At 38.6% G+C, this 25780-nt stretch overlaps 1 protein-coding gene across 1 annotated transcript in view; it reads left to right on the top strand.

Annotated features, from left to right (window-relative positions):
- ASTN2 (astrotactin 2) overlaps positions 1-25780 on the top strand; it is a 1124306-nt gene that overhangs the window by 591622 nt on the left and 506904 nt on the right. Inside the window, exon 12 of the mRNA XM_072631748.1 lies at positions 17172-17338. Coding sequence (XP_072487849.1) covers positions 17172-17338 — 167 coding nt within the window. The remainder of the gene's footprint in view (positions 1-17171; positions 17339-25780) is intronic.

Here is a 25780-nt window from a genome sequence, read left to right as displayed (position 1 = left end):
ATAGAAAAATAAAACACTCTAATGGCCCATTAGACCTGTATACCCTCCCCCAAGATGGAGGATAAACAAACATTTTCTATTCACCTTCTACCCTCAGTATCCAAGCAACTCATAATAGCATCACAGAAGGTTGAGATCTCCTGATCCCTCATGATGTAGCTTTGGTTTTATAACTACATGAAAATCTTTTTTTTTTTCTCTCCAAGAAGCAGTTGTTAAGGAAATCTTTTGTGAAGCTCATTCCCAGTTCTCAAATCCAAGAACTCTTGATTTCTTGGGATATCTAAACTTTGGGAACTCTAGAATTCAGGATTACCCAAAAGGTAACCCCCAAGGTTGGGAACAAAACCATATTTAGAATTGTTAGTCTCCAGTTTTGTGCTTAGAAAAGGAAACAAAAACAAAAATATTTAACCAAGAGCTGAAAAAGTGGCACATCCTTTCTCAGGCTCTCCTGGGCGAGCAAAGGCTACTTGCCACATTTTCCTCCTGTAATGACCAAACATTGCTTCTGAACATGTGTGAGTCAAGGTTGGGGAAATTTCTTCTCCTCTCTTTTCTCCTCACTTCTTGTTACACTCTATCTGGAGGTCTAAAGTGGAAAAAAAAAAAGATGGGAAAAGAGTAGTGAGATGAAAATGCAGTAAGAGTGATTCTCTAGATACGAGCGTGCACCCCCTCAGACTCCCTTCTTTGAGGCAGCTCTGGTTACCGAATACCAGTCAGAAGCATTCCCCAGAACCTCTCAGCACACAACTAGAGCACGTCTACTTCCATGGAAAGTCTATGTCATGTATTCTTATCAAGCTGATTGGGAGGACTTCTCAAATTGATCAGTGACTTCCATGATTAACCCCTCTAACTAGTTTTCCTTGGCTATGGGTAAATTGCCTTTTCTAACAATAACAAGATAACTCACTTCAGGAAACCCAAGTGAGAATTTCAGAGAAGTATCAGAGTTGCAATGTAATAAACTTCATGTGTAATTTTGTAGTAGTGGAAATCTGGAGGTGGGGTTACAGAAGACTCAGGGATTAAAACCTGGTGCTTGGTACCTTTTTTGGTCTTTGCCAAGTCACTTAAACTCAGTATGCTTTAGATTCCTGGCATTACTCAGCTAGTAAATGTTAGAGTTGGAATCAAGACTCAGGTATTTTCTTCTATCCTGCTCCTGTTATCTTTCTGTTGCACTCTTACAAAACAGCGAATCACTAAACATAGAATCCCAGACATCTAAGGAGTTATTTGCAGCGAGGACCTTTGAGATGCTCCTCGTCTCCTACCTCTACCTTCTCTGCCTATTGTAAGGGCATCTCTCGGATCACAGGATGTTGGATTTGAAAGGATCTTAGAGACCATCTCTTCTGAGGCTTTATTTTACACATGAAAAGACTATGATCCAGAGGGGCTTGCCCAAGGTCACATAGGTAGGCAGTGACAGAGGCAATACAAAGTCTTTTGACTCTAAATTCTATGTTCTTTCTACTCCATATTTCTGCCTCCTCTCCCAAACTACAAAAGAGTTTGGAAATGGCCATTCTGTCCCCAAAACCCTTGCCATGAAATATGACTCAAATTCATTCTTCCAGAAAATAAAAATTCTTAGAATTATAGACTTGGAGCTGAAAGGGACCTTAGAATCTAGCAAGTGCAACCCCTTCATTTTATGATGAGAAAATTGAGGTATAGAGTTGTTTAGAGACTTGCACAGCCAGTAAGAGTCCAAGACAGAATTTTAACTGGAGACAACACTAAGAAATGAATCTGAATCTTTAACCTTGTAAAATTAACATATTAAACTTTCTACTGTCTGGGTTTTTTTTTTTTTTTTGGTAATTTAATGTATTCTATATCCTGGGATGGTTATTTGTTTCCCTTGGGTTCTTACCACTACCATACTTTTATATTTTACCCGAAGTGGTTCAAAAGTACCACCAGATTTTTCAGGGGCATGGTTTAAAATATTAGTTGATCTTGTGCAACGCAGTAAGTTTACTTTGTTTTTCTTTCTTCATTGAGAGGCAGTTTGGCGTGGAAGGCAAGAGTGGTAGGCCCAGAGACAGGATGACCTGGGTTGGAATCCCAACTCTCACTTTTCGTAGCAGTGAGACTGTGGGCAAGTCATTTAACTCTTTGACCCTTAGTCTCTTTCATCTGCAAATGATAATATGAAATATTAAACTGTATAAGATTTAAATGAAGAAAGCATTTCTTAAACCTCAAGGGGTTATAGAAATGTGAACAACTTTATTATTAGTAGGAGTAGTATTATGATTTCACTTGCTCCATGAGAAATGCTGTGAATGGTCCAAGAATTTAAAATAGGTTATTTTGGAGAAGAGGGAAAATAAATTTGATCTGTTGAGAGTCTGTGAATACAGGGAAAGCAAACAATGGGAATTTCCACAATGCTATCGTTAACTCTTCCCTGTGGTCTAAAAATGGTAGAGAGACAAAGGCCCCTTGGGCAGTGAGTTGAAGAAATGAAACCTCCATTCTGTGTGACTAAGCAGCCCATAGCTGCCCTGAAAGTTGTCTGCTGAAGATACTGATTAACCTGACATTCTCTAGGCCTAGCCACATCAAAAGCTACGTGATTTTTGTCCATACTTTCTATCCTTAAGCGTAGGAAGGCAGTGGCTTCAGCGTCCTGATTTGTAAATTCAGAGAAATTATACTCTCATTGTCTGCCTTATGCAGATATGAGGGAACGGTCTTATAAATTTTTTAAAAGTCCCTATGGAAATGTGAGTAGTTATTGTATTATTGTCATCATTTCTTTGGCATCGGTGTGGCTGTAGAAAATGATTCAGTAATAACACTAAAAATGATATTGAAGAGTTAGTGTGGCATTATAGATAGAAGACAGGAAGACTTGGGTTCAGGTCCTGTCTCTGATACATAATGGCTACATGATCATGAACAAGTTTCTTAATCATTTAGTCCCTAGACAACTCTCTAAGATAAGAATTTAAAAGTGACTGTCCTTCTGTATCTGTGGAAGGAGCTTCCACATTGAAAGTTACCCATATTAATGAGATCACAGATCTAAACCCCAAACTTGACATTTATATAATATTTCATTTAATCCTGATTATACTCCCTGCCAAATATTATAAATATTATTATCCCCATTTTGCAGATAAGGAAAATTAGGCTAAGAGAGGGTAGGTAATCTTGTCCATGATTTCATAACTAGTGTCAGGGTTGAAGCCCGTGTCTTTGTGATGCCTTATCAAGCATTCCATTTTGCCATGTAGCCTCCAAGAAAGACAAAGAGTCATTTTGGAGAATGGCAATGTCACCTTAATGGAGCATTGGCATAATTTGAAGGGTAAGGTTGCTCTGTCCCCACATGGCTGCCCTCTACCCCAACTAGACTATAGCTTTTCCTGAAATCCCTATCCTAAGGGTAACTTCTAAAAGGCCTTCTTAAGAAGACTGACTGAATGGCATTAAAAAAACCACCCATCATTGGGTACAGGGATGATAATCAGTGAACCCTTCATAGAATAACAGAGAGGGACAATAGATAAACAGCATGAAAACTACACTGGTGCCCATGAGATCTTTAAAGAACTAGAGAGTAACCACTAGGTAAATCCCCAGTGGAGAACTCATAGGGAGACATGGGCAAGAATAACAGGATGAGAAGGCATGGATAGCTGGTAATCTGTATCAGGGGAGGGAATGTGTACATCAGTCATGTAGTCTATCCATGAACGTATATAAGCAGTCCATTACCCATCATGGTCACTCAGAAGACAACAGGGTTCTGTCATGACTCAGTGCTTTCCTTTATCTTGCTCCTGCCTATTCTCAGAATATGAGTTAGAAGGGATCTCAGAGCTCACATAGGCACACCTGTACTTACCACAGAATATCTTCTATAACATCCTTGGCAAGTGTTTTCCAGCCATTGCTTGAAAGTCTCCTATGATGGGGGATTCATCTGTTTTTAGAAAGCTCTAACTTGGGAAATTTTTTCCTTTTGATTGAGCTAAAATCTGCCTTCTTTCTATTCCCCCACTCTTCATGGTTCTTAGTTCTGTTTTCTGGGACAAGTCTGGGGTAAACAGAGCAATATCTGGTTATGCCAGTCTTCCGTTCATAAATTTTCAGGGGTTCACTGTTACCTGCCAAGTAAAGTTCTCTCTCTTCTGCCTGGAATCTAAGGTCCCCTATAATAGGGTGATGCTTCTCTTCCAGATTTATTCTATTGCACTTTCTTCCTCATACTCTATGCTTTAGCCAGACAAACCTCCCTACCCCAACCCAACTTTCTGTCTGTCTTCTCCAATTCTCATCTCTCCTTCCTTTGTCTCTTCCTTTCCCCTTCCCTCTTCACTCTTCTCCTCTTCCCTCCTCCCTTCTCTCATCTTCTTTTCTTTCCCCTCTTCTCTATTCTCCATCTGTCTCTCCATCTTTCCATCTCTATATTTCTTTCTCTACCCTTTTGTCTCTCTCTCCAGCCATCTCTATATGCCTCTGTCTCTTCTCTGTCCCTTACTCTGTCCCTGTATCTCTCTGTATCTTTCTATATTTATCTCCCTCTATTTCTCTGTCTTTATTTCTTTGTTCATGCTTTTTCCTATATGTGGAATACCTGTCCTCTTTTTTCTTGTTTTATTCTTATCTATCTGTAACACACGATCTCTTCCATGAAGCTTTCTCTGATCTCTCAGACTGTAATAACCTTTTATCCCTCAAAACTCATACAAAACTTGTCCATAACTTTCTAATTCACCAATTGTGCAGTATCAGCTGTGATAACACCATGACAGTGCTTCTATCCTAATACCAGATCGGCAACTCTGAAAGATGGGATTGTGTCCCATTTCAACTCTGCCTGTCTCCCAGGGACTTCCACAGTGTTCACTTTAAGCACTCACTAAATATTTGCTGTTTTTGTATTTGAGTACACAGAGTGCATTAATGCATTATAGTGGAGGAGAGTGAATGGAGGTAGACCAGGAATGATAACAAATAATGAAGATAAGTTTCACTTTCATCTTTAAAAAATCACTTTACAATTTTGCCCACAGCTGACTCTGATCATCCATCTTTTAAAAAATCATATTAACTTCCCTGGACCTCAATTAGCTTATCCATATAAAGAGAAGGTTGAATGAGATAGCCTCTGAGGTCCTTTCCTGCTCTATTTCTATGATCCTGTTAGCCTTGACTTTCATATCTCCCTGTACCCCTCAACTACCTTCACCATCCCAGGGAATCCCAGCAGGTCCAACTTGCAGCTACATCTGTCACCATTTGGTTTGGGTCCTTCTTTTTCTTTTAAATTGCTTTCTGTGGCAAAAAATAAAATCTGTAAACCACACCAAATTACACTTGACATAAGCTGTGTAAATATATATCCACATAAGCATATGTTCAATGGCTCTTGCTTCATGCTTTTTAGAGCCAAGTGGCATATAAAATCATTTCTGATGCATGGTGCTGATCAGCAGGAGTGAGTCGCAGTGAGTTCATGGCTGCAGCCACAGCAGTGCGAATTGTGTTTTTTCTTATGAAGGATGGGGAATAAAACAGGATCCAGCACGTTAAGAATGGGAGGCTTTGTTCAAATTTCTCCAGCCTGATTGTTGGTGGAGTTGTGAACTGATCTAACCAATCTGGAGAACAATTTGGAGTTATATCCAAAGGGTAATCAAACTATGCATACCCTTTGATCCAGCAATACCACTATTAGGTCTATATCCCAAAGAGATCATAAAAAAGAAAAAAGGAACTACATGTACAAAAATATTATTTATAACAGCTCTTTTTGTGTGGCAAATAATTGGAAATTGAGGGGATGTCCATTAATTGGGGAATGGCTTAATATGTGGTATATGAATATAATAGAATACTATTGTGCTATAAGAAATGATGAGCAGACAGATTTCAGAAAAACCTGGAAAGACTTATATGAACTGATACTGAATAAAGTGAGGAGAACCAGCAGAACATTGTACGCAATAACAACAACATTATACAATGATCAACTATGATTGACTTAGATCTTCTCAGCAATACAATGATCGAAGACAAATCCAAAAGACTCATCACTGATAATACTATTCACATCCAGAGAAAGAACTATGGAGTCTGAATGCAGATCAAAGCATACTGTTTTCACTTTTTTCTTGTTTTTTTTTTTTGGTGACTTTTCCCTTTTGTTCTATTTCTTTCACAACATAACTAATGTGGAAATATGTAAACATGATTGTACATCTATAACCTATATCAGATTGTTTGCCATCTTGGGGAGGGGGGATGAGAGGGATGGAGGGAGAAGAAAGTTGAAACTCAAACTCTTATAAAAAATGAATGTTGATAACTATCTTTACATGTCATTTGAAAAAAAAAATACTATTTACCCACAAAAAATAAAGATGAAAAAAGAAAAAAAATATTTCCAGTCTGGACATAGAAGCTAATGTTCAAGCCCCTCTAATTGACTTTCTCTGACCTGAGAACACTTGCAGTCATACTTTTGACTCCCCTTTTGACTTTCTGGTCTCAGGAGCCAAGCACCTCATCTAGTTACCAACCTAAATCACTAGAATTGATGGCACAGGGATCCAGGGCTTTTGTAAATTACCTAACCACCAGCCAAGTAGCCAACATCATAGGGTTTAGATATGAAGGGGTGCTTAGAAATTATCTAATCCAGTCCCTTTGTTTCACTGTTAGGGAAAGTGAATCCTAGAAAAAGCGAGTGACTTCTCCCAGATCACATGAGTAGTATCTATCAGAGTTAAAATTTGAATACAGGTCCTCTAATTTCAATTCCTGTGTTTTTATCACTCTCTTATATGCTGTTGTCTAAGACTTAAGATGTGAGTAAGGTGCTGTATGTATAATATAAAGGCCACTGAACTGGCTGCTTTCTCTCAGATTCCAGCCCTAGTACTTAGAATGTTTACAATCTAATTGAGAGTGACAATTACACACACACACACACACACACACACACACACACACACATATAACTTAAAAGGTAGTAAGAAAATCAAAGTAACAAATGCTTTTAACTTCCTTTAATTTTCATATAGGAATGGGGAAAAGAGATAAGAAATAAAAGGCTCTGTTATTTAATCTAAAAGTATTAGATCTCACCCAGAAATGCCTTGTGGTAAGGTGATTATAGACTTTGGAGAATAACCATGAAGAAATGGGAATTTCCCACCTTGGTCATTTAGACCTTAAAGTTCCTTAAGGGCAGAGACTGTCTTTTATAATGTTTTGTATCCCTAACACTTAGCAAAGTGACTTGCACTTAGTAGATACTTGATGAATGCCAGCTGAATGAATAAATGACCTCAGGAGCTATCTTATCTAAGGCATACCTAAAGAAAGATTACTTCTGCAACATTCCCAATAAGTAATCATCTACCCTTTGATGGAAGAGATGCAGCGATAGAGAATACAACACTTCCCGAAGAGCAGCTTGGAAATTATAAACTCTTTGAGGACTGGGATTGTTTTTTCTCTTTCTTTCCTTTCTTCCTCCCTTTCTCCCTCCCTCCCTTCCTTCTCTCTCATCCATGCTTCCTTCTCCCTTCCTTCACTCCCTTCTTCCTTTTCTCCCTTCCTTTTTTCTAGAACATAGCATAGTGCCTTGAATTAGATAAGGAAATATTTTCTTACATTAATCCTAAATCTACCTCTCTTCCACTTTCATCCTCTGTATCTAATCCTGCCCTCTCAAATCCAATACAATCAGCCTAATGCTTCTTCTCCAAGACAGACCAAATACTTAATGGCAGCTGTCATGACCTCCATACATCTGCTCTCCTGTATAATAAACATTCCTAGTTCTTTCAAGTGATCCTCATATAGAACGTGGCATAAAAGGAAAAGTTCTACTACTTGGATTCTATCTACCTAGGCTTGAGTTCCATCTCTGTTTCTAACTAGCTGTGTGACCATAAGAAACTCACTCCTTTCCTCTATGCCTCAGTTTCCACAACTGTAAAATGAAGGAGTTGGACAAGAAAACCTCTAAGTTCCCTTCCAGTTCTAAATCTGTGATCTTATAGCATGAGGGATTTATGATTTTCATTGGGGAAAGATGATATGGCAGATGCAGTTGAAGATATGGTGGATTCTGTTTATGCTTTCTCTCACTTGACACCCTGCTCATGTAGCTGACATTGATCTTTAGTGCAGGATTCTTATATGTGGGCAGGAAGTGGTCCCTCCCCCACTCTCATGCTGCAGCTGTCAAACACTCTGAGCTCTTCTCCTAGTCTAATACCAAGTTCTAATACCAAGAAAAATCACAAATTACTTGATATATTCAAATATGTGTATATACTTGTATATGCATATGTGGGTATGTATAACTACCTTCCCCTTCAACTTCACATAGCTCTCTGCTTCTTTCTAATGGATTTATCATATATTATGCACTATAGTTGTGTCGTATGCTCAGACTTCATAAAGGCATGTATCTCTCCCAGTGGTTAGTCAGGCTTGAACACAATAGCCGTTTTAGTGTTTGCTGAATGAATGAATGAATGAATGAATGAATGAATGAATGAATGCATGAATGAAACATGGGTGACAAATAACACTCTCACTGCACAACACTGCTGGCAAGATTTAGAACTAAATACAGGCTGTCTCATGCTGTTATTTTACTATTTTCTATGGTGAATCATCTCTCTAACATAACTGTGAGCTCCTGAAGAATGGACACAATGTCTCATACTTTGCTTTACATCTCATAGTTTCTAACATTCTGCTAGGCACATTTAACATGTATATGAAAACATTAATGTATCTAGTTCATAAGAAACAGAGAAATAGCCCCACTAGTTCTTATGTCTTTTAGGCAGAGCCCAGCTGCATAGCCAGATCCCCATCTCCAACAGAGTCAATGTCCATGATTTATTTCAGGACCTGATTAATGGTCTCTCCTGTGCTAATCCTGGCCTATTTCCTTTAGAGGTGTGTGAACCCCAAATAGGCCAGGAACTGGTGTGGAGGTGCTTTTCTTGGCAGGGCTACCATATGAGCTGCCTATTGATTTCCCTAGTCATTTTTCAGAAAATAGCCCCTCCTGTATGTCACTGACACAGCAGATCACAAATTGAACTGCAGTTGAATTGACACGAGGTTGATTAAAACTCACTGTAATTATGGGCTTGAGGCTACTCTGGCCATCCAAATCAATGCTGGCAATAACTGATGGAGACCAGGAGAAGAGCTCAGAGTGTTTGACAGCTGCAGCATGGGAGTGGGGGAGGGACCACTTCCTGCCCACACACAAGGACCCTGCCCCAGAGATCAATGTCAGCTACATGAGCAGGGTGTCAAGTGAGAGAAAACATAAATGGAGCCGACCACATCTTCAGCTGCATCTGCCATATCACCTTTCCCCTACTATCACTGGCAGATTCTACTATGAAGAACACTATCTTTACCACCTGGGTTATACCGAGAAACACAGAACACCAACAAATAAGTTTTCTGTAGTGCTTAAAGGTTTACAAATCACTTTCATAAGATTTCATATGATCAAGACTTGGAAAAATATTTTAGATAATTTAATCAAACTTGTTTTATTTTACATATGAAGAAAGTAAGACCTAGAGAGGCTAAGGGATTTTACCAAAGTCGCAAGAGTAGCAAGCACATCTAGGACACAATCCTTGACTTTGAAAAATCTTGAAGTAATGTGCCCATGTAACTTGTACAGATAGCAAGCAAGGTTCCCAGATGTGAAAGAATCACACAGTTATAGAATTCTGGTGTTATAGGGTAACTAATTGGTACGTTTTGTAATCTACTTTAATCTTTTCTAATTTATACGTACAAAGGCATCTCCACAAGGGCATGTTGGACAGGTGGTCTTTAATCCTCTGCTTGAAGATCTCCAGTTAGAGGGAACATTTTTCTTGAGATCATATTACATTTTCCTCCTTGTCTCTTTCCCCTCTTCCCCCCAGTTCTGCCTTATGGGGACAAATAGAAACAAATCAAATTCTTCTTTTACATATAGTTGTTCTTCAGACACTTGAAATCCACTAAAACTCCTAGAGCCTTTTCGGACAAACTGGTATTTAACATGCCTCTCCTAGTTTGTACTTGGGAAATGATTTTTTGAACCCAAATGTAAAACTTTACATATATCCCTATCAAATTTAATCTTTTCATGTTCAGCCTAATGCCCTAGCCTGTCAAGATCTTTTTGGATCTTGCATCTGTCATCCACTGCTAGCTATCCCTCCCAGCTTGGTGCTATTTACACATTTTATTAGCATGTCATCTATGTCCTTATCCAAGTGATTTCACTAATAAAAATGATGAACAGTACAGTGCCACATACCAATCCCTAGAGCACTGGCACGTTGAAGTGGAACCACTAATAACTTTCTCATTTTGATTATTTAACTCCCTCTAAATCCAATTAATTAAATTGTTGTTTAGTCTACATCTTTTCATCTTTTCCACAAGAATGGAGGATAGGAGACATAGACTGGACCAAGGATTTCATTAGCAAGAGACTTTCCAGGTGAAGAGATTCCTCTACCAATGCAGGTTAGCACCTTCTCATCAACTTAGATTCATAGACTTCCCTGGAACTCTGAAAGGATAAGTAATTCTTCCATGGTCACATTGTCAGTAAATGTCTGGTCCTCTGGGCTCTGAGGCCAGCTCTAGTATTTATTACATCACACAGTCTCTTTCACAAAAAGAGTAAAATCAATCAATCAGTATTTAAGTACCTACTATGTGCCAGGTACTATGGTAATCAAATCCAGGTCTGCTTATTCCAACCTCAGCACTCTTGCTATAGAAACAACCTGCCCATAATTCATTTACCCTAGAATTGTGTCTCTGCTAGAGTCATCAAAGGGGCAGGCTAGTTACATCCCTTAATGTCAACATGAAAGGTTAGGACTTACTCTGAATCATCTATTATGAAGCTGTCATTCAGAAAATTATCAGAACCTTCTGGGATTCTGCATAATAAATAGAGAGACTACATAGTGTTGTTATGGGATAGTGCACTGAATTTTTAATCAGAGGATCTACATTCAAATTCTAGATCTTCCCATTGCCCCCTGTGTGAACTTGGTTAATTCATTTCCTCTCTAGGGTTCCGTTTAACCATCTGTAAAATAAGAGGATAGAGTTCCAGCTCTGATTCAGTGTTCTTGTAGGCCCTTTGTTTACTCTCCTCTGTGAGAAGTAGGCTGGCCTTTTTATTTGTCTCTAACTCTCCCCTCTTATCTAAAGAGGAGATCCCCATGCAGGATTATAAACTCAATAGTAAAATGTTGGATTTCAATCTTGATGTCTTACAAGATTTTGTGAACAAATCTACATCAGCCCCCTTCATGCTCTTAGTGACTTCCTCTTCCCTTTCAGCCTTCGTCTTTCCACAGTGCCTCATCCTTATGGCAGACAGGTCTTTTCCATCCCCATCAGGAACTTGAGTGAAACCTCAGTCTCTCCCAAGTCCCTGTGAGCTAATTAGCTACAGATAGGAACACCCTTGCCATGTGAATTTGGATACAACTGGCATGTTGTAACAGAACAGCAGTTAAGAAGCCAAGAGACTACCTGGCCTCCAGTCCTCACTTTTCCACTAGGTAGATGATACTTTCTGGCATTGGTCAAGTCTCTTCTCTCTGGGCCTTCCTTTTCACAAACTTGTAACGCTCATTTCTGGGGGGAATCCTGAAACCTCTTATAAATATGCTACTCTAATTGGCAGATGATACCAGATTTCTACCCCAGATATCATATTTAGCAAGGTATTGTTCACAATAAAGTTTACTGCTCATCCCAGGAAAGTCAATGAGCTTATCAACATTGGTCTTATTATTTTAAAAAAAGAGTCCTCTCTGAAAACATAGTCACTTCCATTGATTTATTGAAATCTGTCGGATTGCCACTGAGCAAACTCTTCATTCCGCCCCCCCCCCCCCAATCATATTTCTGTTTTTGAGATGCTGGACTGTCATCCCTTTTGTATACTTTTTTTGTTTCATCTAGCTCTCACCTTCCCTTTCCTCTTCCCTCACTCACCCCTCTGAAGTTTAAATATCTTTTCTAGTCCCTTTGTGGCCTTCTAAGTTTTTTGCTAAGTATCCAGTTCTTAAAAAGTCGGGCCAGGTTTTGCTGCTCATTGACTTCACAGGGATCCCTCACCGGCCCATTCAAGCCAAAGGAAAGGTTGTTGAGGTTTTCCCCATCATCATTATTGCTCCCATTGTTTCCTCTCTTCTAATTTCCTTTTCCTGTGTGGAACAGCTGGCCTTCATGCTTGCCTTCTCATCCTGGGGGTGGGGAAGGAGAAGCTGTTTTTTACAAATGTTACACTCAAAGCAATTTGCATCCCATAATTAATGAACATTAAAATGCACAATTAGAAACAGAAACAAATGGCTGTGCAATGATTAAAAATCAAGTTATGAAAGGAGAAAACAAACTCAGGAGGAAGAGAGGGGATGGACAGAAACCAAAGCTAAGCTGAAATAGCGAGGCACTCTTCCATTCAAGGGCTGCCTATATTGTTCCCCAAGAACATGTGTTCCTTCTCTGTCTTAAATTATAGTCTTTTCACTTGAAAGAGGACTTACCAAAGCTTTTGTTTTGGCTCTTGATGCCCAGGTCTACACTACTCCTGTGAAGTTGCCCATGTGACCGTGGGAATACAAAGTTATTTCTCTGTTTTTCCATTTCCCTGTGTGTAAAAAGTAGGGTTTGGAATAGACAAGGGATTCATAATATTTTTTTTGGATCATAGGCTCCTTTGCAAGGTTTGTGGAGCCTATAGACTCCCTCATAAAATAATATTTTCAGATACATAAAATCAAATACATAGGATTACAAAGGAAAACAATTATATTGAGGAACAGCTGTTTTTGTTTTTAAGTTCATGGACCTAAATTTCAATATTAGACTAGATGGTTTCTGAGATGGTTGCTTGCCTCTGTAACATTCTATCTTCTAAGGCCTCTTCAGGCTCCAATATTCTGTGCTTTATCAATCTATGTATTAGTGCCCCATTATGTTCTAATATTTTATGTTCTAAGTTCCCTTCCAGTTCTAATATTCTATAAGCCCAGGTCATCAGCCAAAATAGAAGTCCAGATGTGAGTGGGGGAGGAGAGTTCATTGCCTAGCTGATAAAAGTTACTTGGCTGATCCTAGGTCTGAGCTACTGCCTATTGCCTGATGAAAAAGGCAGCGGGACTGTTTCCAGGTTTTTGTGTCTCAGTGACCCAAGTCAGGCAGAATGTGCCTTTTACCACACACTAATGGCCCGGTGGCCAGGAATCCATCATGCCCTAGTGGCTTCTGTCCAGAGATGAGCCCTACAGGAGCAAGAGATCCCCTGAACTTTTATTAATATGTATGGCATTTCACTCACATAGAAAATTGATTTTCTTTTTTAAGTACCAAATGTAGCAGTTTTATAACCTTTCTTCAGCTTGACAGAGGCCATTTATAATCTGCCTTCACTAGCACCTGTGTCGGCTCTAGTCAAACTCATCTTCAGGAACTCTATAATGCATTTTTAATTGTGAGCTGTTCTGCTACACAATTTATTTTCCAAAAGGATTGACCTTTTTTGTTTGGGCTTTTTTTTTAGTTGTTCAAGGGCTTGGACAGGGAAGGGGGAGGAAATAGCAGGAGTGAGGCAGGAAAGAGGAGCAGAGTGAAAGAGCATTTAAATTTGGGAACTCTTGTGGTGGATTAGGATGGTCAGGCTACGGGTTTTAATATTTGTGGAAAAACCAGGACCTAACTTCATCTTAGAAAGCAGGAGAGCATCAAGTTACATTCCATCAGTCCAAGATATAGAGGATGGGCTAACCTCGTAAAATAAAATAGGTAAATAATTCCCACATACAGAAATCTTGAGGGTATATGAGATAATCTAGTTCAATGTCCCCTTGCCCCATCCCATCTCAAGCATGAATTCATTCTATAATATCCCTGAAAAAGTTAAGCATCCTGTTGCTCTGAACATCCCTGAAGTCACAAGAAACTCACTACCTCCTGAGACAGTCCAGTTCACTGATAGCTATGATTCATGGGAATTATTTGTTTTGAGCAAAAAAATCTACCTTCTTGTGACTTTAAACTTTGAGTTTTAGTTCTGCCTTTTAACTTACTCTTCCTCCTCATAGCCCTTTTTGTTTTGTATCTTTGAAAATCTTCTCATTCAGTTTCTTGGAGCAGAAAGTTATATTGGGGTCTATTCTTTTCTTTCTTCTCTCGCTCAGCATCACCAAATATTTAAATGGTGTCTGCTATGAAGCACTGAACCTACCCCAGCACAGCATACCATAGATGGGAAGACAACTCCATATACCCTTAAAAAATTAACTATTTAGATAGTTTATTCAAAGAACCCAGTGAATGGCTTATGCCTTAGACAATGATTGTTGTCCTTTGTTCTCAAAGAGGACCAAAATGACACCATGATAAAGTGAAATTTCAGTGTGTACAGCTGTTACTGATGAGACCAATATGAGCTTGGAATACTCTACCACAGATTGGGCACAGAGATTCCATGTGAACATTTGGGATGGATACTCCAAATTTGCACATCCTGTGTTTCCCTTGTGCTCTTTCAATTCTGCTTTGCTCAGAGAGCACAATATCCTTTCTGACATGGGCACACCATGCTGAGAGGTCCTGTGCCAATGTCTCCTACGTCCCACAATCAAATCCAAAATTCTTGAGAGAGACATTGAGAGTGTCCTTGTATTGCTTCTTCTGATCACCATGTGATCGCCTACACCATGCAAGTTCTCCATACATAGGCTTTTAGGCAAGCATACGTTTTGCATTTGAACAACGTGGTCAGTCCATCAGAGTTGCACTCTCTGAAGCATAGTTTGAATGCTTGGCGGTTTAGTTCAAGCAAGGACCTCAATGTCTGGTACCTTGTTCTGCCAAGTGATCTTCAAAATCTTTCTAAGACAGTTCAATTCAGTTTCCTGGCATGGCACTGGTAGACATGTTTCACAGACATACAGCAATGAGGTCAGCACAGTGGCTTTGTAGACCTTCAGTTTGGTAGTCAGTCTAATACCTCTTCTTTCCCATACTTTTCTTCGGAGTCTCCTAAACGCTGAGCTAGCTCTGGCAATACAGGCATCAACCTCATTGTCAATGTGTGGAAAGTACACTACCAAGATAAGTGAACTTATCCACAGCATTCAAAACTTCTCCATTTGTTGTAACTGATGGTTCCACATATGGATGATGTGGTAGTGGCTGATGGAGTATCTGTGTTTTCTTGGTGTTAATTATTAGGCCAAAATTAGCATAGGCAGAAGAGAATTGATCCATACTTTGTTACATCTCAGCTTCAGAGGCTGCATTGAGTGCACAATCATCTGTGAACAGAAAATCATGCACCAGTACTCCCTCCACTTTGGTCTTGGCTTGTAGCCTTTTCAAACTGAAGAACTTACCAACAATACCATCAACTACCATCAAGGTAGTTGACCTTGATACCATGTTCATTCTCATTGAAAGAATTTGACAATATGACTGAAAACATCATGCCAAAAAGCATGGGAGCAAGCACACAGCCCTGGTTCACTCCATTCATGACTGGGAAGTCATGAGAGCATTGTCCACTATTCAGAACCTGGGAAAACATGCCATCCTGCAATTGATGTACAATACTGAAGTACTTCTCTGCGTAACCAGACTTTGACATAATTTTCCATAAACCTTCATGACTAACAGTGTCAAAGGCCTTGATCAGATCTACAAACATTGTATACAGACCTCTGTTCTGCGCCTGACATTTCTCCTGGACTTGTCAGGCAGCAAACACCATATCCTCGGCCCTTTCTGAAGCCACACTGGCTCTCAGGTAGATAACCATCTTCCAGGTGAAGGATCAGCCTATTAAAGAGGACTCTAGCAAGAATCTTGCCAGCTATGACTAAGAGAGTCATACACAACCCCTTGTGATTGTCACAGGACAATCTATTCCCTTTACTTCTATAAAGGTGGACAATGGAGGCATCCTTTAACTCCTGGGGGACAACCCTCCTCTTGCCATATAACCTGGAAAATTTCAGTCTTTTTTTTTTTTGCCTTAGACAACATGAGCTATGGAAGTACTGAAGCAGGAAAAATAACTGTCAGTGATGCTAGGCAGGGGAGGCTTCCTGGAAGAGGCAGGATTTGAGCTGAATGTTTCTTTAATTGCTTAGCATGCATGCTTGGCATTTGTAATGAAAAGTTTCCTCACATTTGAAATGATACATTTTATATTCCTCATGCTCCATACACTGAAAGGGGTGACTTGCTGGTAGAGGGCAGATGTACCAACTATACCAAAAATATAAATTTGACATGTTCTTGTTGTTTTATTATATCCTTTGATTTTTTTTTTACAATAAAAACTGTTCTTTCATCTAGGAATAAGTAGTTTCTGGGCCTCCCCCACCCCTTTCATTTTCCAGGTTGTGGAAGGCAGTTCATTCATGACTGTCCTTCCAAAGTAAAGAATATACTGTATGGTGAATTTACCACTTCTCAAATGTATTCATTTGGAAAGGTCATTTCTTGTCTCTAGACCTGTTTCCTCATTTAAAATAATGCATCTCTCATCTCTATTAATTTGTGCTTATTGTTCCACTTGCCTAAAATACACATCCACCTAAGCTCTGACCCTTTAAATCCTTTGTTTTCAAAACTCTTCCCAAGGAACACAAAACATTTCTTCTTCCATTCTGCATCTAGTGCCCTGTGTTCAAGAAATCACCTTGTATTTATTTTGTATATTTTTGTATGTACAAATTGTCTTCCTCAATAGTACACAAGCTGCTTCAGGGCAAAGACTATTCCATTTTTTTTGTCATTTTATCCCTAGCAATTCCTGGTATATAATATGTGCTTTATAAAAATGTTGGTTTGATCAGTTGATTGGGTGACTAACAGATTAGGTGATATCGAAGGTTTCTTCTAATTTTAATGTTCTACATCCTAAAAATATGGCAAATTCTGATATTCTTGTGTTGCAATGTTCTGTTTTTAAAGTTTCTTTTAATTCGATGATTTATATATTAATACTCTGTGCTTTTTGGTTTCTCTTATTTCTAATACTCAATGAAGTTATGGAGGAACCTTTTTATGTCCCCAATCTCCAATATTCTTCTTTCTTCTTTCAGTGCCCAGAAGAGCTGAGACCTATGAAAGATGGTACTGGCTGTTATGACTATTCCAAAGGGATTGATTGTTCAGATGGTTTCAATGGGGGCTGTGAACAGCTTTGTCTCCAGCAGACTCTACCTCTGCCCTATGATGCCTCTTCCAGCACCATCTTCATGTTTTGTGGGTGAGTGTTTTTGCCAAGAGATAATGATCTCCATTATTGCTACAAAATAATCTATTTTCTGCATAGCTGTCAAATTTATAATCTTAGAGTACAGTTTTGACCAAGTTACTCCCTTATTCAAAAAAAAAAAAACTTTAGTGGCTGCTGTTGCCTTTAGGATGAAATAAAAACTCCTCTAATTGTCCCCTAAAGCCCTTCCCTCTAAATCCAACTGATTTGGCTAGATAGATTTCACATTATTTTTTTTATTATACTCTATATTCCAACTATGTTGGCCTAGAAGGTATTTCTCTTGCATGACATTACATCTCAAAGTCCTTGTTGTTGAATAGGCTGTATCACATTCCTGGAATGCTCTCTCCTCACCTCTACTGACTGGAATTCATAGCTCCTTTCAAAGCTCAATTCAAGTGTTACCTGTTATAAGAAGCCTTTTCTTATAGCTTTTGTTAGTACATCTTCCTTCCTATATTGACTGTGTCCCCTGAGCATTCTACAAATCTAACACATAGTAGGGTATTTATAAATACTTCTTAAATTGAAATGATGTGACTTACAAAGAGAGATGATTTTCATTTTTTAAAATGATTAGCAGAAACGTAATTACTTAAGACATTTACTTAGCAAAACTTTTTTTTTTCTTCACTGGACATTCTGTACTATCGCAAATCTTAAAATAATCCAGTTCAGTTTAAAACTAATTATTATATTCATTTTGTGTTTTAGATACTAGGATATAAAGATAAAAATGCCTTGCCTTTTGGGCAGTAGAACTGCTCTAATTTGAAAGAAGGGCAGCTAGATGGTACCATGGATAAACTGCTAGGCCTGAAGTCAGCAAGACCTGAGTTCAAATGTGGCTTCAGATACTAATTAGCTGTGTAACCCTGGGAAAGTCATTTAACTCTTTTTTGCCTCAGTTCCCTCTTCTGTAAAATGAGCTGGAGAAGGAAATGGTAAACTACTTTATTATCTTTGCCAAGAAAACCCCAAATGGGATCATGAAGAGTTAGACATGACTGAAGCAACTGAATAACGACAGATTTGAAAGAACTCTGAAATTCATAGGTCCATAGGATCATAGTTCTAGAGTCTGAAGATACCTTAGAAGTCAACTATTCAAATTCTTCATTTTACATATGGGGAAACTGAAGCCAGGGAGGTCATGTGATTTCCCTAATAATCCGAATTGGACTAGAACTCGGGTGTTTTGGCTCGAGTCATTGTTCTTTCTTCTGTACCATGTCAAGTCATAAGGTCTCAGTTACCGATCTGTGCCATTTATACATTGTGTGAATTTGGTCTTAGTATTATTCAGTTAAAGTAAAGAAGAATTTAAGTGCATAGCATGTGCCAGGCACTGTGATGGGGATATGAAGCCCTCTCCTCAGTGTCTTCCACTGAAGAGATGCAATGTGTACACATATAAAGAAATGGAAGCTATTTAGGGAGCTCTGAGGATCCAGTGTGAAAGCAGAGGGCGCTAGCATTTGGAGAGCTCAAGAGAGATGAACTGGTGGCTAGATTAAATGTATCTTTAAGAGACTCTCTACCTCTAAGCTTTATCATGCAGGGGAGTATATATAGTATAGTAAGGAAGAAGTACATTCACAGAAATAAAGAGAATATAAGGCTTGAAAACATTAAGTGTACATTAAAGGTCTGACAGAGAGGAGAGAAAAATGGGGGAAGGAAGAGATTGCTTTTAACTATCTAGCTAGGGTGGGGACAATAAAAACAATTTATTTTTGTAATGTTTGAAGGGTTCCATTGTATTTTTTAGGTCGTGTAAAGATTATTATTAGGAGCTGCTAGGTAGTGCAGTGAGTAGAGCAACAACCCCGGAATCAGGAGGACCTGAGTTCAAATCTAACCTCAGGCACTTGACACTTTCTAGCTATGTGACCTAGAGCAAGTCACTTAACCCTTCGAAAAAAGGTAGTATTATTTTTATTTTACAGATGAGAAAACTGAAGTTAAGTAATTTTTTTCCAGTATCTCACAAGTTAATGATTATAAAGCAGGAATCAAACTCCCCATCTATTACATATGGCTTTCTCTCACCTAAGTTTATAGGTTTTGATAGAAGAGAAGACTTTCAAAAAGAGACACACTTGGGTTTGGAAAAAAGTCTATAGAAAAGGCATGGTTTGGTGACCAGAGATGGGGAAACTGTGGCCTCAAGGCCACATGTGGCCTTCTAGTTTTTCAGGTGCGGTTTTTTGACTGAGTCCGAGTTTTACAGAACAAATCCTTTCATTAAGGGGATTTGTTCTGCAAAGTCTGGATTCAGTCAAAGAGCCAAATGTGAAGACCTAGATGGCCACATAAAGCCTCAAGGCTGTAGGTTCCCCACCCTTGGTAGTCTAATGAGAGAAGCAGAAGACAGAGTGAGATTAGGGAGCATTGCATAGCTTCATTTTTCTAGAATATTGAATTTGTGAAGGGGATGACCTCAGGGAATAAAAGGAGGAAAAGGTAGATTAGAACAAAATTGTGAAAGACCTTAAGTGCTAGACTAGCTTGCCAGTTACCGTAGGCAACCAGATGATGCTTTGGGTAGAGTGTTGGTCCTGAGTCAAATGAACGTTCAAAGGTGCTTCAGATATTTAGTGTGAGCCTGAGCAACTTACTCTCTCATCCTCAGTTTCCTCAGTTATAAAATGGAAATAATAAAAGTATCTAACATACACACACACTTAAAAAAAAGAAAAGAAACCTTTGCAAACTTTAAGTCACTTTGTAAATGCTAGTTATTACTATTGCTAAGGCTTTGAGTTTGCATTTTCTCCTATGGGCAATGGAGAACCAAATAAAGTTCTTGAGTTGGGAAATGACAGGATTATACCTAGGAAGATGACTCAGACAGGAGTATGAAGGATCAGATGAAAAAGTTGAGACTAGACGAAGGGAGCCCAATTAGAAATTTGTTGTAATTGTCCAGGGGAAAGGTGAAGAGGAGCTGTCAAAGTAATTTAAAGAAAGGGATGGATAAAGGGAACATCAGAGATTTAAGAGCAGGCTTTTTTCCAAGTCCTGAACCCAGCACACCTTCTTCTTGGTCTCCTGCATCCTTTCCATCTTCATCTGTAGCCCTAGGCAGTTGTCATTAACGTGCACAATGATGACACTGTGTCCCCACAGGATCCTCAAGGAGCAAAGAAAGATTAGTTATGGTTCTTTGACTTTACTGGGCTAGGTGATAGAGTAGAAGGAACGCTGGAACAGTAGTCCAAAGACCTGACTATGACTTATTAAATTGTGGGAATATGAATATCATTTATTGTCAATTAGTCTCAGTATCTCTGTCTGAAAAATGGGAGTGTCTACCCTGTTTACTTCCCAGGATATTATGCAGATCAAATGTGACAAAGTATGTGAAATATTTCTTAAATTGTAAAGCACTTTACAAATGAGAGGGACTTTATTCTTATTATTCACTACAACAAGAAATTGACATAATAGGATTATGGTTCTAAATTAGGAAGAGATCTCATGGGACAGTTAGCATAACCTTCTCATTTTACCAAAAACAACAACAAAAAATACTAAGGGAGACCCAGTAGGTTAAGTAACCTAAAATATGCAAAAGTAATTTTCATCCATAGGGGTTAAAACAGAAGGGATGTGAGGACTCATTATCAGTTAGGCCAGGAAATTAAATTAAGCAGAATAGCTCATTCTTTTCCCCACACTCAGTGTAATGGACATTTTGTTGTGCATTTGTCCTTCCTAATCCTCTTTTCTTCCTTTATCTGATTATTAATTATATAATATAATAATGATCTCATCAATGTTGACATTCCTTCCTTTGATGCAGATCCTAATCTATGTATGCCCTGTGTTCTTCTAGAGATTCTCACCCCCAAAGAATCTATAATAATGAGCATGCTGGAAGCCTTCATCTGAATCTCTAGATTTCACAGGTACCAATGGAGTACTTAGGGTCTCCATGTATTATCTGTCACTCTTGCCATATGACTTCTAGATCTCCTTTGCTGATCATATGTGCTCAGTGATATTCCTTAAGCCTTTCTTGTGCATAAAAGCACATCCTCAGAAATAGTCTTCATCCTATCTGCTCTCATCATGAAAGTCCTCGTTGCCCTTCTACTCACCAGTAACTTTGATTGCCCAGAGATTTTGTTTCCCAGATTCCCAACCATAAGCATCACTGGGAGTATATTTACATTTGAAAGATGGGTCTTTGGATAAGAGAATACATTAAAAACACAATGTAATTTCCCACATTCAATCAATCCCCTTCCTATGTAGCAGTAGATGGAGTGCTGGAACTGCTGTCAGAAAGACCTAAGTTCATATATAGCCTCAGACACTTACTAGTTATGCGGACTTGGACAAGTCACTTAGCCTCTCTTAGCTTGTTTCCTCGTAAAATGGGGATAAAGAAACCACTTACTTCCCAGAATTGTTGTGAAACTCAAGTAGTATGATATTACAGAACATTTTGCGAATCTTAAAGTACCGAATATATGTTAGCTGCTATTATTAAAGTAGTTCTGAATAGTTTATTGTTATTAAATATCAAATATCATTGTGCCCATTTTAAAATGGGGAAAATTGAGGCAGGTAGACTGTCATTTGCCTATGGTCACATACCCCTAAATATGTTGGAGTTAGTAAGGGGGACCAGCAAAACAGATAGACGGTTCAATGGATAGAGCACTGGGCCTGAAGTCAGAAAGACCTGAGTTCAAATTCAGATTCATACCTTTACTAGCTGTGTGACACTGGGCAAGTCAATTAACCTGTCTTTGCCTCAGTTTCTTCTTCTATAAAAAAGGAATAATAGCACCTACCCACCAAGATTGGTGTAAAGATCAATTGAAGTAATGGTTGCAAAGCCCTTATTACAGTTCCTGACACATAATACACACTACATAAATGTTAACTATTATAATTATAATTATTATTATTTCGGAAACAAACGCAATCTTCTGATTCAGATTCCAGTCATTTTTTATCTTTCCTACTTCTGCCACACCTGCACTTCTTCCTTACTGGAGCACTTGCAGTAGCTTGGGGAGATCTTGGGCCCCTAGCAGTCAATCAGCAAAATAAATAAGAAATAAATTACCATATGCAGACCTAAATTTATGGCAGTCCTTCTTCAACTTAAGTGACTGCAGGGCAGTGGTATGTAAATTATGCATAGGCACAGTTCTGCAAGCCTGCATACAAAAGAATTTTTGTGTTTGCCAATGCTTTTTAAAACCTTCTTTGTTGTTCAGTGGGACTGAGTAGGCTTCCACAGATGTTCCCATCTATGAATGATCATATCATATCATATCCCTAAATAGGAACTTCAGATTTCCCAAGTTTGTGGCTTTGTGCTACAGATAGGTAAACTGAAGTACAGAGAAAGGAAGTTATTTGCCCAAGGTCACTCAGTATGTAGCAGAGCCAGGACTCAAAGGCAAGTCTACTTCCTCTCTGTTATATAGTAATTCCACTATGTATGTATGTATGTACGTATACACACACACAGATCACACAGATGTGTGTATATGTACATATGCATATGTACATATACACATACATATATATGTATATATGTACATATATACATACATAGTGGAATTGTATATGTACATCATAGTGCAGATCAGAATTTTAACTAGTGATTTAAGTGACACAGAATATGCCCTTATATCAGTTTTTAAGACAATTTCAACTGAAGATGCGTTAGAGATCTCAGTCTACACAACCCTCTCCAGCTACTGGCCAAAGAGCCATTGGGGGTATAGGGAGCCAGTCAGCATGTGAAGCATGTGAGCTACTAGCCATCTGTTAGCACCATGTTTTAACTAACCATACCTTCTAATCAAGTGCTAAGCTTAGGGCTTTTTTTTCTTCCTATATTGTTAGAACTATTCAAATTTGAGTGCCCTGAAACAAGACTTAGTCACTCTACCTTAGTTGGACTTTACCTCAAATGGCCCTTCAAACCACATGATGAAACAGTTTGAATGCATTGAGTAAGTGTATGTGTCTGTGTATACACACACACACACACACACACACACACACACACACACACACACACATATATACACACACATATATACATTCATAGAGAGAGTGTCAGTGAGGGTAGGAGGGAATGGAAGGGATCTGTACCTAAGAGAGCTTATCTGTAAATACAGGAACGAATTAGCCCTTTCTAAGGAATGCTAAAAAAGAATGAAAAATTAAGAACTCTTCAAAACCAGCATTAATATTACAAGGCTTTGAAAGAGGTCTATTAGCAATGTAATATTACTTGCACTTGAGATAAACTCTTTCATCAAAACAGCGAATCCCATTTAGAGGTGCCTGTGAGACATTTGCATCAGAAGACTTGGTTTTGTTAAGTTAGAGAGACAGCAAGAGGGCAGAAGAGTGATCTCCCACTTGAAGAAGTTAGAATTAGCTGAAGTCAGAGCCAAGAGCTCCAAAGTGGCCACTGGGAAAGTCAGGGCTAGAGCCTAGGTTGGGTAGCTCCCCGTCCATGGTTCTTTCTACTGTACCACACTGCATTATAATTCTCTTAATATAGCACCTTTAGATTTCAAAGTACTTCACAGACATTGCCATTTAGTCCTTGCAGCCATCTTCTGATCTAGGCAATGCAAAGTATTCCTGTTATAGTGGTTGGAAAATGAATTTCAGAGAAGTCAAGTGCCTTCCCTATACTACAACTAATAAGTGGCTGCTAGTTATACTCATGACCTCTCTCTTGGATAGATTACCTATGATTATCTTTAATTTATGGAAGGAGAGAGGAGAGAGAGAGAGAGAGAGAGAGAGAAGGAGGGAAGGAGAAAAATTTGTTTTTTATAAGTTGATTGCATGTTTTCTTCTTTAAATTGAGTTCCTCGAAGGTAGACACTGTTTTTGCCTTTTTTTATATCCCTAGTGATTTGCACACAGCACCTAGCACATGGTAGGTATTTCATAAGTGCTTATGGACTTTGTGTTCTAGGTCCTGGACTCAAATCTATCCCTTCTAACTCCACAAGCCTGAATCTCTTTACATTATATCTCGAAATAATCTTTAAAAACTAAGTTTGCCTGGGATTTGTCTAGCAAATTTATTAGACTATGAGTTCTTTGAGGACAAGGACAAGGTCAAAGTGAAACTTTGCCTCTCTCTTACCATCTATCTCAATATTCTTCACACAGAATACACTTAATAGATACATTTTTTGATTAATTGGTTGATTTACAGTTGATTGCCAGATCTTGCTAGCCCCTTCATTTTACAAAGTGGGCCTAGAGGAGAAATCACATCTATAAAAGGCCTTCCTGTCCCATAAGAAGAGGGATGTGAAAGCAACTAAGTCCATGCCTTGGGAGAAAATTCCTATTTTGTATCTGCTTGCTTACTTAATTTATTTATTCCTCTTTGCATATGTATAAATATAGCTCTGTGCAGATCTTGGCCAAGTTCCTACTTGCCTACGCTCTTTAGACTTTCTGTAAGAAAATCTCCCAGACGACAAAATGTTCCAAAGGAGCTGTATAATTATGTAGCATGGTACAAAAATAAAATTAAAAGAAAAAAATAAAACCAAAAAACCAAACAGACCTTCAAATAAACCATTCGGTGCCCCAGGGTGGCTGGAGGGAGAAAACTGCTCATGTTAGTATAACAGAGCTCAGACAAATATATGCCTTTTATTTGTCCTTGATACCCGAGGCTAATGGCACTGCTTAAGGTCTTGGCAATGAGTAGATTCTGTTACTATCAGGCAAGAGATAGAGATAGAACCAGGAAGGAAGTTCAGGGTCAGAAAACAAGCTGACAGATGGGAATCCTGTTAGAAGGCAGCAATGTTTCATAGAAAGAGATATAGATTTGGAGTCAGGTGAACTGAATCCTGCGTCTGTTACCTAGTACCTTTGTGACCTTGGATAAATCATATCACTTTTTTGGCCTTCAGTTCTCTTTTCTATAAAACATAGGGGTTAGTCTAGGATGAGAGGTTTTTAACCTGGGGTTCATGAACTTAATTATTTAAAAAAATACTTTGACAAATTAAATATGATTGGTTTTCTTTGTAATACTATGTATTGTATTTTATGCATTTAAAATCACTAAGAAGGGTCCATAGATTTCAGCGGACTGCAAAAGGAATCCATGACACAAAAATATTAAGAACTCCTGACCTAGCTTATAGGCATTTCTTCAAAATCCAATGATCCTATGAATCCCAACTTTAGCTCTAAGTCAGAGACAAAAATCTGAGGTCTTTGGTGATCAAGTGTTTAGAGATCAAATTTCTTGATGTTATTGATCAAAGGCAGAGCCAAGGCAAAATGTTCTTACTGTCAAGGCATGGGTGTAGAATTGTGCTCCTCTGTGTGTTACCAACACATGCAATATGGTTTAAAATGAAATTAGTTCCTTTATGCCATGAAGAGTAGGAACTTTATCCT

The sequence above is a fragment of the Notamacropus eugenii genome, chromosome 1, assembly GCF_028372415.1.
Source record: "Notamacropus eugenii isolate mMacEug1 chromosome 1, mMacEug1.pri_v2, whole genome shotgun sequence".
Classification (NCBI taxonomy): Eukaryota; Metazoa; Chordata; class Mammalia; order Diprotodontia; family Macropodidae; genus Notamacropus; species Notamacropus eugenii.
This window is presented reverse-complemented; position numbering and strand designations above follow the sequence as displayed.